Source organism: Cucurbita pepo, chromosome 12 (assembly GCF_057944985.1).
Source record: "Cucurbita pepo subsp. pepo isolate OVF chromosome 12, ASM5794498v1, whole genome shotgun sequence".
Classification (NCBI taxonomy): domain Eukaryota; kingdom Viridiplantae; phylum Streptophyta; class Magnoliopsida; order Cucurbitales; family Cucurbitaceae; genus Cucurbita; species Cucurbita pepo.
Window position 1 is genome coordinate 12,368,177 of NC_141809.1, and position 11,773 is coordinate 12,379,949.

At 37.0% G+C, this 11,773-nt stretch overlaps 2 protein-coding genes across 2 annotated transcripts; both read right to left on the reverse strand.

Moving 5' to 3' along the window:
* Positions 1-52: 52 nt before the first annotated feature.
* ELF7 (hydroxyproline-rich glycoprotein family protein) lies at positions 53-5,929 on the reverse strand. The gene is made up of 12 exons (XM_023691631.2): positions 4,466-5,929; positions 4,160-4,228; positions 3,290-3,397; positions 3,021-3,204; positions 2,868-2,944; positions 2,653-2,772; positions 2,204-2,309; positions 1,280-1,366; positions 901-969; positions 740-811; positions 482-625; positions 53-390 (listed from the first exon to the last, which is right to left on the reverse strand). Exons 1-12 carry the CDS (start codon positions 5,425-5,427, stop codon positions 271-273), a joined length of 2,118 nt encoding a protein of 705 aa, XP_023547399.2. The 5' UTR covers positions 5,428-5,929; the 3' UTR covers positions 53-270.
* Positions 5,930-6,575: 646 nt separating this feature from the next.
* Positions 6,576-10,102, reverse strand: AHP4 (HPT phosphotransmitter 4). Its single transcript, XM_087129162.1, has 6 exons — positions 8,355-10,102; positions 8,145-8,275; positions 7,998-8,066; positions 7,844-7,915; positions 6,934-7,006; positions 6,576-6,824 (listed from the first exon to the last, which is right to left on the reverse strand). Exons 1-6 carry the CDS (start codon positions 8,412-8,414, stop codon positions 6,777-6,779), a joined length of 453 nt encoding a protein of 150 aa, XP_086985288.1. The 5' UTR covers positions 8,415-10,102; the 3' UTR covers positions 6,576-6,776.
* Positions 10,103-11,773: the final 1,671 nt, after the last annotated feature.

Genomic DNA, 11,773 nt, shown 5'->3' on the forward strand with positions numbered 1-11,773 from the left:
CAGGAGTATATAATGTCATGCATTTTTTTCAGAATTCATTTTTCCTGCTGTGCCGGGGAGAACTGTACAGATTAAATTAAGAAATATTCAAGAATGCATACAAGTACTTGAATTAGCGTAGCAATAGATATGTAACGTACACACTCAACAAAGCACCATAAACATCTGGTGGTATAAAAAAATTTGGGCGAGTTCCTGCCAGATACTCGCATTTGCACTAGGGAGATAATCTATGGGAAGCCAAATTAATCGATTGTACCAAAGAGCTAATCAATCGGACATGTCGTCTTCAGCTCCACTGTATTGATCCATGTCTTGGTGTCTATCATGTTTGTGTGATCTCCCAAGACCATCTTCAATATCTGACCCTCTTTTCAAATTAGAGTAAACCTGAAAGCACCACTGACACGAGTTAAAATCGCTAACTAACAACCATAAATGTGGGTGTACGTACTAATTGAAGTTCATAAACTGTATATACCCCTGGATCCTTCACTTCCAAAGTAGCTACAGTTGGTCTTCTCCTTACAGTCACTCTTGCAGGTGCAGGAAAATGTTCAACCTCATCATTTGATCTCCCTTCTTTAGCCCTCTTTTTTCTAAGAACGAGCTTTGTAGGAAGTGGCTACAATTGAAATCGAACAGATTTGCGTAAATATCTAAACCAAGAACAAGAACAAGCCTTGAATACATACGAGACTTCTAGTGAATTATAAAGAGATGAAGGATAAATGAATACCACATAACGAGCTTCTGCATCATCAAATGAAACGAGATATGTAGTGGGGTCATCCACATTGTCACCTCGTACCTGTCACAAGTGTCATCAGAAAACTCACCTAGGGTGTATTCAAAACTCTAAATAAATGTTGCACACTAAGTAAAAACCCCTGCACTTACATCCCAGTGGTACTCACGAACCCAGGAATACGAGACATCTTCTTGTTCATCGTAAATATCCTTCGACAGCTGAATCAAAACAAGATGATAACATGAACTTGCTTCACATAGGAGTAATATTTGTTCATTGATTTTGCTTCACATGGGAGAATGTGTGTGTGTGAGAGAGAGAGAGAGAGAGAGAGAAAAGAGTCTTTTGATGATAAAAAGGAAGGTAAACACACGAGGTTCTTAACAAAAAGGAACGTAAACACAAAGTGAAGGTGGTGTTAAGCTATATTTGTTCGTTTGGTTTTGGCTTTGGGCAAGATAAGAGAAACAGAAAACTATAGTTCCAATTGCAAATAATAATATTAAAATATATAATACATTGACTAACCTCATCTGGAGAAGGAACCATGTAAGCAAGAAATTTCTCAGGTTTTGAAGGATCTGAGCCTGTTGCCATATAGCTTTTCATTATCGCCTGGAAAGGACCAACAAGTGGGGTTAGAACTAACCATTTGGTACTGAATGTTAATAACGTAATTTCAGCAACAAATAGTTGTTTTTCCCTCTTCGGAATGAACATTTTTCTTATCCAACAAAATGTTCAGCACCAAATACAAAAGCTTTATTAACTGATCACAAGGCAAACTTATCACTGGTATGATACTAAAGATTAGGAGTTCTCAAAGAAGTCAGAAGACTCAAATTCAATCAACCTAGTTAGAACTAATTTAGTTACATTTCCTATTATGAATTCTAATTACAAAAGTACCTCTTTAAATTTAATTCCAGCCAACGGATTTTTAAGTTTTCTTACTCTCCAGAAAATTCCAGAAAATAATTGGTTCTAAGTACTAAAAACATTGAGTTAGATCATTTAATTATTTTGTCGGAAAACTACTGTTCTATTATCTCACTATATTTTGTTTTATACAAATTTTAAAATAGATGGCCTTGAAACAAATGGTTCATCACTGAACTACGGTTACTAGAATAGGCCAATTTCCAACCTGAGCATCTGGATTAGGTCCAAAATAATTCCCAACCTACCCAACCCACCCAATCTAATCCACAAAGATCCTAGCCAGAATCAGAAATATCTGACAAACAATATTACGCCACATAAACCCTACCCTCAGATGAGCAAAAATCTGAAAGGAATTTCAACATAAAAAAAGATAAAACAATGAAACTAAAACCAATAATATTTTTATAATAAGAAAAATAAATGACATTAATATGTGTTAGTTAAACGAACTTTAGCGATCAGCCTTTCAACAATATATTTGAAGTATCAATAACCTCAAGAACTGACCTGTGATTCATGTGCATCACGAATGGATTGATCTAACTTGTTAAAAGTCTCTGAATCAGCTGTGGGAGCATTGTCAAATGCGACCACAACAAATGGATCATCATACCTGATGCAATAACAATATATTTTTTTATTGTAAATCTTACTTCCTCCAATTGGTACAAATCTTACTATTGTAAAAATCACAAAGTGCCGATACATATAAGATGCTAAGATGCTGTAAGACCGTTATCAGAGATGGAATAGTTGCTAGCAATCAAGATTTCTTGAAAAGTAAATCAAGAGCATACACAAAAACATCCAGTGCCAACAACTAATTTCCATCTAGATCATAACATTGTGTCGTAGCCTAGCAGAGAAGTTGACACAAAATTCTAGCTCAAATGGACTATGATAAATATATTATTTTAGTCACCAAATTCACAATCATGGATTGAATTATTTCATACCTATCAAAATCAGGTAGAAGAGGTAAAACTTCCACAGGATATAAGTTCTTATTGGTTGCATGAACAGGGCGTGACTTGCATGCCTCGAATGATGCATCAATTTCCTTAATTTTCCTTTCCCTGGAAAACACAAGTCATTCAGTAAAGAATATGATCACACGAAATCAACTTTGGTATATTCTTTTTATAATATCTCTTGATGTTAAAAGACAAACCTATTATTGAGGTTCTCGAGAATATTGCGCCCTCCCTTCATTTCTCGCAGTTCTTTGGCTTGTTTTTCAGTTAAAGACTGCAGATGGAATACTTGTTAGCACAGACACAACTACATAAAAATTATTTGTATGAAAGAACCTTGGTATCAATACCTGTTTCGTGGATTCTATGCTAAGAGGAGAGATGTACTGGGTCTTAACAAGCCAGGCAACACCTTTATCAGTAGGACGTTCTTTTCTTTTAATACCACCATCCTTTTTAACCGGAGTTTTCAATACATCATCACGTAATAATTCCTCATCTTCAGGAGCAAGGGGTATTCTAACACTAGGAGGGCTATTAAACATACATGGAAAAAAGTTAGAAGAATGGCACACACATAATAGTAACATTTTAAAGAAAGTATTTATATGGTCCATACTTGTAGACACTGAGGTCAAGCAAATCCAGAGGTATTCCAAGATCTGGCTCTACATAAAGCTGAGGTTTGTACGTTTTCTCTAGTGAAGTGATTGTATATCTTGTATAGCTGCAACATCCCAAAAAATAGAAGATGCCACCTCATATTACTTAAATCAAACCTATTGGCAAGGTAATAAAAGATAAGAAGCACCGAAAGACAAGAAATTCAATAACTGTAAGTGGAAACAACCAATACAACCCAAACACAGTGGAAGCCCAACCTATTTTTCACACATAAGGTCACCGGCGAAACTTACATGTTAATACACATCTGACATGAATTCCCTTGTGTCTTTCAAATAATGCTTTGCATAGAAGAATAAATCTGAGAGCTAAACCATCACATGATTCTATTCTAAACTACATTTTTTCCAACATAGGATAAAGGAACAAAGTGCACACCCAGCTTCTTGAGATGGACCTTTTAGAACTCAAGTACACCATCGAACAAACCTGGAATATCCTGTTCAAGTAAGGTTATCTATCTAGGTGAACATTAATAAGCGAATACCTCAAATTTTAGCTTTTTGAGTTTTCAATATCACAATAAAGGTGCACTTATTGACCTTGCTCAATTTCCCTTATGCCTTGCACAGACGTTTCACTCACTTTCTACTATTTCATTTTTTGCTCAATATCACAACAAGGATAATCTTTGTGCTAAACCAAATAATTCTAAATTCTTCAGACCACATAATAGATTTACCAGCAAAGTGAGGGGCAAGATGAAAGGGAGAACATAACATAAATGGAAACATACCCCACATATCAGTAAACCAAAAGCTGTACTTCTATTCAAAGTTTGGAGGCAAAAGAAAAGAATACATACTGATCCTTCTCTTTCCGCAGCGACATGAGTTTTGGCTGAGCACTTGTATCTGGAAGCTCGTTCCGGAATCTTTGAAATGCATGGACGTCAAAGTACAATATCATTATCCATAAGAGAACAAAAATTAATGAAGCATCCACAAGAGAAGAGTGCGACAATGATAATAATAACTACAAGGAATAAACGGAAACTGAGCATTCCGCTCATTCGCTCATCCAACGAACTCTTAGTAGATGTCAATAATTATAGCCAAAATGGTACTGAATTAAAACCAGATAATAACAACGAAAATATTTACATACTCACTTCAACTTGCACAAAAATGTTGTTGGCTTCTTCAACCTATTTTCTATCCTCTCACCACTAAGAAATGGAGTGGCCTTCCTTTCCCCCATTCGGGGCCCCACAATTGATCCATGCCCCTTCCCAGTAGATAACATTTGAGTCTTTTGCAGAATAGTGTTTTGGGATTCTTTTAGATGATGTCTATGCCTTTCATCTTGCCTTTGTTTTTCGAACTCTCTCTTCTTCCTCTGTCTTTTCTCATCGTCAGTCTCTATTCTCCCTGAAGGACCGTTTGATTTCTTCGGAGGCATTGGGGGACCAGAGTGCCTCTGGTGTTTATCATGATTTGAATTTTCACGTTCACGCCTGCCATATGAGGGATCTTTTGAAACCCCTTTATCACGCTCGTGTGCTCCCACGCTTGAACCCTCTGTTTTTTGCTGAGGCGCTGATGGAGGTGGTGGAGAATTTGGGGGTGGAGGCGGCGGGATTGAGGAGCTCGGGGGTGGAGATGAGGGTGGAGGTGGTGGTGGCTGGATTGACTGCTGATTTTGATTACCCTGGGGATATTGTGAAGGGGGGAAGTAATGTTGAGAAGGTTGCGAAGACGCTGGCGGGGGTGGAGGCGGTGGATAGGAAGAATCGGGTGGCGGAGGCGGCGGAGGCTGTGGTGCATAAGGATACGACTGGTGAGGAGGAGGAGGAGGTGGAGGCTGTTGGCTTCTCGGCGGACCATAATGTTGCTGGTGGTAATTAGAACTTTGATGAACTTGGTTGTAATTTTGGGGATACGATGAAGATGAAGCAGGAGGAGGCACGGACCCATCACCACCATAACCACCCCAATTCTGATTATACTGACTACCCCCTCGCTGTTGCGTAGGAACAGAAGCCGCCGGTGGCGCTGGTGGAGGCGGAATCGGGTTTTGACCCGGTGAAGGACCGAAAGACGATTGTGGAGGATATGGCCTGTAAGAAGCCATGGCTATATCTCCCCCAAAAAAAACTCGATCAAATACAACCCTCAAAGACAGAAAATCGCGAAAATCACCACTAAGTCGAAGTTCACTCAGATTTCCCAACCAATCATCAAAAACCCTCCTCCCAAACAAGAAATCCACAAAACCCTATCAACAAATCTAGAAGTTCAAAACAAAGGGAAGCGAAACAAACACAGAAAGCAGCAACAGATGAGGCGATTCTGCCAATGCCAACACTTCTCCGAAGAGAAAAACCGATTCCCGAGAAGACGAAGACCGATTAACCGCCTCAATGGGGCCGGAGAGACAGATACCTCGCGCACCAAGGAAACCCTAGGTTAAGAAGGAAGCACAGAGGAGTGGGAACCAGAAGGAGGCAGTGAAAGGGAGAGTGGACGGGTCCGAGAAAGAGCTTCGGGTTTGCAAATGCAATGGAGAAGGGGACGCCCTTCGTGGATCTCTCCCACCTATCTATTACGTCACCGCCTTTTCTGATAATATTTCCTCCGCATTTTTATTTTTATTTATTCTTTTTTATTTCACGATAAATGGGAATCAGTTTTAACCATGCTCTATCTGGAATAATTAAATAAATAACAAATTAGTGATGTCTTATTTATTTATTTAATCATTAAAATAAAAGTAAAAGTATGGAGTTTAGTCTCTGGACCTCGTTTCAAAGTTGGGCTTATGCGATTTGGACGGCCCAAATTACATATTTGGGCCGAGAATAGGTAGGTTAAGTTCAGATTCAAAAGGCCCAAAATACATAATTGGGCCGAGAATGTGTAGGCTGATTTCAGATTCAAAGGGCCCAAAATACATAATTGGGCCGATAATGGGTAGGTTGAGTTCAGATTCAGAAGTCCCAAAGTTCATAATTGGGCCAATAATGGGTAGGTTAAGTTCAGATTCAGAAGGCCCAAAGTTCATAATTGGGCCGATAATGGGTAGGTTAAGTTCAGATTCAGAAGGCCCAAAGTATATAATTGGGCTGATAATGGGTAGTTTAAGTTCAGATTCAGAAGGCCCAAAGTATATAATTGGGCCGAGAATGGGTAGGTTTAAGTTCAGATTCAGAAGGCCCAAAGTTCATAATTGGGCCGATAATGGGTAGGTTAAGTTCAGATTCAGAAGGCCCAACAACGATCACACAGGAACCAAAACTTGAATTAAAATTGCATTCATGAACTACACCCAAAAACAAAAGCAACCCATAGCCCCCACAGGCAGGGTGCTCCAATCCATAAGTGGAGCTTACATAACATTAGGAAACATATAGAAGTTCCAATAACATCTTGCCACATCAGCTTTGTCGTCCACTTGTCATCCATTTGTCATCCACGTGTGGATTACTTGGGCCGACAGGCAGAATCAATGGGCCCAGCTTGTCTTGCCAGCTGAATTAGACCACAAAAGCTAAACGTTAAACGTTACCTTACAAAAGTAAGTAAGAAAAGGAAATGAAGTTTTTTTATTTTTATTTTTATTTTATTTTATCATAAGAACCTGAAAATAGGCTTCAAGCTTCTTCCTCAGAGTTGTATATTCCTTCTTCAGTTGTTGGAATGTCCTTAAGCATCTGTTTTTCATTACAGAAGTTCATACAGTCATAAACAGGAAATGCATTCGTTTATGGTAAATAAAATAACCTCTAACTTGTTTGTAGTGGGTTTCTTAGTTTAATAATAAATATTAATACCCTCAACAAGGATAAACAGTACGGACCCAACTTCAACAAGTTTCATAAAAGTTGGTGCCTTTTTCTTCATGTAATAATGATGATAATAATAATATTCACTTCCTACCGTCATGGTTTCCATTGATTGCATGCATGCAAAACTGAACCATAAATGCCCATGCGTACTTTCTACTCTGATAATATGAAAAAATGATATATATAGATACTGTAGTAGCCCAAATCTACTGCCAACAGATATTGTCTTCTTTGTACTTTTTTATTTGTGTTTTCCTTCAAAGTTTTGAAATGCATCTACTATGGAGAGGGTCTAGTGCTACTCCGACTAGTACCTCGCACCTAAAACCCTGCCTCGCATCTAGACCCCTACTCTGACTAATGTCTTGTATTGTTCGATGACGGCTCTTATACCATTTATAACAGCCTAAGGCCACCGGTGTGAGGCACTAGTCGGAGTAGGGGTCTAGGTGTGAGGCATGGGTCGGAGTAGAGCTAGACATTCTCCATAGCAGACGCGTTTTAAAACTTTAAAGAAAAGTCAGAAAGGAGAAGTTCAAATAGAACAATATCTACTAGCGGTAGAACTTCAGCTTTTATAGATATATTAGGGGAAGGGATGAAATTGATGTTCCATCAATCTGAGCCGTCCACGTTGAAGTGAATTAAACCAGGACATAACGAGGGGAATAAGAAGAAAGGATATGAATGACAGATATTTACCCTTCTCCACTTCCTGCCCTGCAATATTCCCTCAACTGTGTGCACTCAGCTTTCACCTTTTTGGCTCCAATACTGCACCCATTACAAAACAACATCAATGTTTTTCTTCAACACACAGATTTGTTTACCTCTATATTTACTGGGTTGTTGTTACCTTGAGCTACTTCCTTTGAATTGGTGCATAAGAGCATCCAACTTATTGAAGTCCAGAGGGCTCTTCTGTCTGCATTTATCAAAAACTTAAAGATTAATTAACAAAGAACTTCGAAATTTGAAGAACAGCAAAAGAAAAACAACTTACAGTGCTTGCTCTATGCTGACTATCAGCCTGGATGAGTCTCTGTAATACAATGTAACAATTTCCTCCACGAAGTTTGGATTAGCATCATCTTGCAGTTCCTCCAATTGCACGAATTGTTCATCAAGAAAGCCCTGCAAAATGCCCAAATCAATCAAATTTTAAGTTAATACTATTCACTTTCAAAAACCCTTTAGATTTAATGAACATTACCTGATCAAAGAGGGACTGCCTGATGTTGGCGAGCTGCCTACGCAATTGTGTTTTCTCCATTTCAGGACGTGGGAATGAGGGGGAAATGAAGGTTTATGAGGAAAGGAAATGAGTGGTTAAAGGCGGTTGAGGTATACCATTAAGAAAGGGTTGGAAGGGAGTTTATATAGTGAGGGAAAAGGGAGATGGGATAGCTGTGGGAAAAGGGAACAGGAGATGATGACAATGCAAGTATGTGATGTGTGGACCTGATTGCTTTGGGAAAGAGGGTTAAAGAACAAGGGAACTTCTCGAGCATCCTATTAAAATCACACAGGATTAATGGTATAGGATTAATGGTATTGTCTACTTTAGCTTGTTACGTATTGCCCTCAACCTCACAGTTTTAAAATACGTCTATTAGGGAGAGGTTTCAACACCCTTGTAGAGAATATTTGGTTCCCCTCTCTAACCGATGTGGGATCTCACAATCTACCTCCCTTGGGGGCCAGCGTCCTCGTTGGTACACTACTCAATACCTAGCTCTGATACTATTTGTAACAACTCAAATCCACCGCTAGTAGATATTGTCCATTTTGGCCCGTTACGTATCGTTGTCAGATTCACGGTTTTAAAACGCCTCTACTAGGGAGAGGTTTCCACACCCTTATAAGAATTATTTCGTTTTCCTTTCCAACTAATGTAAGATCTCACAATCCCATCCTCTTGTGGGCCTAATGTCCTCGCTGTCACACTACTCGGTGTCTGGCTCTAATACCATTTGTAACAGTCCAAGCCCACCACTAACATATATTGTCCGTTTTAGTCTGTTACATATCGTCATCAACCTCACAGTTTTATAAAGCGTCTGTTAAGGAGAGATCTCCACACTCTTATAAGGAATGTTTTGTTCCCCTCTCCGACCGACATGGGATCTCACGCCTACTGTTACAAGTAACACATAAAATGGGTTGAAGAAAAGACAAGAACTTCTAAAGAAATGTTGTTGATGATGTTATGATGTCCTATTAAGTGTTTGTTTGTATTCACACTTTCATCTTACTGTTTTAAGTTTTTTTTTTAAAGATATATTCGTATGTTGATAAGAGATGATGTAGTAATATACTTCAGAATCAAAGACAATAAGGAGGTATTGCAGATGATATTTTTTTCTAAAAAAAATAAAATAATAATAATAATAATAATTTAGAGCGATTCCATCTATAAAAAAAGATTAATAATAAAATCATATTTAATGAAGAATATATGATAAAACTAACATTTTAAAATAGATTCTACAAGCTATAGCAATGAATTTCAGAAAATAAAATAAAATAATCTAGATTTGATGTAAAGAGACACATCAAGTTCTTTTTATTGCTTTTCTTATATCCTCCCTACTTATATAAGCTTGATGAAGAAGCTGTCTGGCATTATTACTCATGATAGAAATTACTCCCAGAGTAATTTGGCGGCAAATAAAGAATTATTAAATTGGTACTTGGATGTTTTTTTTTTCTCCCTATAAACTAACTTTTCTGTCCTTTTTCATAAAATACTGTTCCAAAAGGAACTTTCTAAAACGTTTGTGGATGGAGTCCCATCTTCATACATTCTCGTAGATTTAATAATCTACGCATCGAGTACATCTTGTTTATAATCGATGATTTTTTTTTGTATATATTCGACAACGTCTTCAATATATCCGACGTTGTCTTTTCTTTGATGATGTTGAACGCTACGTTTTTAGACAGCGTCAACCGGACCAATCCTAGGATATATTGATCTTTGAACTTCCACTGTTCTATGGTAATGATATACGGATTCACCCCAAACAGGGGTTAGTGAAGATATTTCTAGTACAGATAATCTTCAAAAAAATCGAAATCGGATCTCAAACTTCTCAATTTCAATATTTGAGTTTTCCATTTTCAAAAATCATGGTAAGTATTTTCCAACTCTATACTAGTTGTTAGAATCACACAACAATTCACACACTTGATCTAGATGGACTCAAAAGGCATTAGAGATCAAATGCAAAAAAGATTATTGACTAAAAGTTTATATTGATGACACGAAGTATGTACAGTACAATAGAGAATACAAAAAACCCAACTCGACGAAGACGACCACGTGGCCCACCCTCCCCAAAAAAAAAGAAAATGTTGCCCAACACATTTTATGCTAAGACAAAATCTGTCCTGTTCTAAAGCACCTAAATAATAATAATAATATAAAGTTTTTCGCATTCGTACTAGACAAAGAATTTATCCCACCCCAAGTGTCCATGCCATATATGCACCACCATTTTCATAAATTAAAAAAGAAACAATCATATCACTCTTACTATTCCGATCTAAAATTCGATTTTTCCTAAGAAATTTCTACCTAAGGTAAGAAAAGAACATGAATCACTTCACTTTTGTTTACTCTATTTGGCCAATCATTTCTCTCCTTCTGTCATCGTTCCAAAATGAACCTATCCACCCAAGGAAATGAAAATGATATTCTGTGGTGGAGAGAAATATCAAATCAAAGAATATGTTACATACACCTAACATAGTTGTAGGGCAGAAGGGTTGAGGTAGGGTATCTACTCGTTCACAGCCTTAGAAATTCAAATCTCCATTCATATAATCACAATTTATATCAAATACGAGGCTAACTTAATAGCTAAAAGACATCTAAAATTCGTTTGAAATAAAAAATTTAAATCCTTAACCCACACTTATCGTATTAATATATAGTTTAAACTCTATTTTAATGGTTAACATCAACCTAGTTTATTGGTGATTGACATCCAATACTTCTTTAAAATAGAAATTTCTAATCTTCATACCACATAAAACAAGCCATTTTAATTTAGTGTCAACTCAGCCATTAACATATACAACATATTTAAAAATTGATACATAACCAATAAAACTAAATTTATATACCTAACCAGTTTTTGTCATGGATTTATTAGACACAAAATAAAAAATTTAAGAATAACAAGAAAGACACTTTTAAAAATATAGGACTATTAACATTCAAAGAATCACATTGAAATTATAATTTGATCTATGTTTTACCAAGCTGTTTTTGTCATGGATTTAGTTACAGTTAATGGGAGGATCTCTTGAAGATGGAGTACGTCACTAGAAGAAAGACTTCACTGAAATTCTAGACACTGAAACAAGAGTGAAGCCACCATTAACATAAACCATCCACAGTTTCTTACAAGTTTTCTTATCATTAAATTTTATTCTTAAGTACTGACCATTATGGAGATGTTCAGAGTTTATGAATTAAATTTCGATATATCTTTTTGAAAAAATGAATTAATTTCTATAATTCAAAGTTTTAAATTCAAATATGTATAAAATTAGGCTAGAGAAGCTCAAACTTTCCAACCTCATACTAATTAATTAAAGCCAGGAGACAAATATGGGTTAGGC

What these genes read in the sequence shown, in the direction of transcription:
- ELF7 (XM_023691631.2), bottom strand. Translation starts at nt 5,427, where the DNA reads ATGGCTTCTTACAGGCCATATCCTCCACAATCGTCTTTCGGTCCTTCA. An exon ending in TGGTTCCTTCTCCAGATGAG is followed by an intron (nt 970 to 1,279) that starts GTTAGTCAATGT and finishes GTTTTGATTCAG; the next exon opens with CTGTCGAAGGATATTTACGA. An exon ending in TTCGTGAGTACCACTGGGAT is followed by an intron (nt 812 to 900) that starts GTAAGTGCAGGG and finishes CACTTGTGACAG; the next exon opens with GTACGAGGTGACAATGTGGA.
- AHP4 (XM_087129162.1), bottom strand. Translation starts at nt 8,414, where the DNA reads ATGGAGAAAACACAATTGCGTAGGCAGCTCGCCAACATCAGGCAGTCC. An exon ending in GTCAGCATAGAGCAAGCACT is followed by an intron (nt 8,067 to 8,144) that starts GTAAGTTGTTTT and finishes TGATAAATGCAG; the next exon opens with ACAGAAGAGCCCTCTGGACT. An exon ending in AGCTTGAAGCCTATTTTCAG is followed by an intron (nt 6,825 to 6,933) that starts GTTCTTATGATA and finishes GGTCTAATTCAG; the next exon opens with CTGGCAAGACAAGCTGGGCC.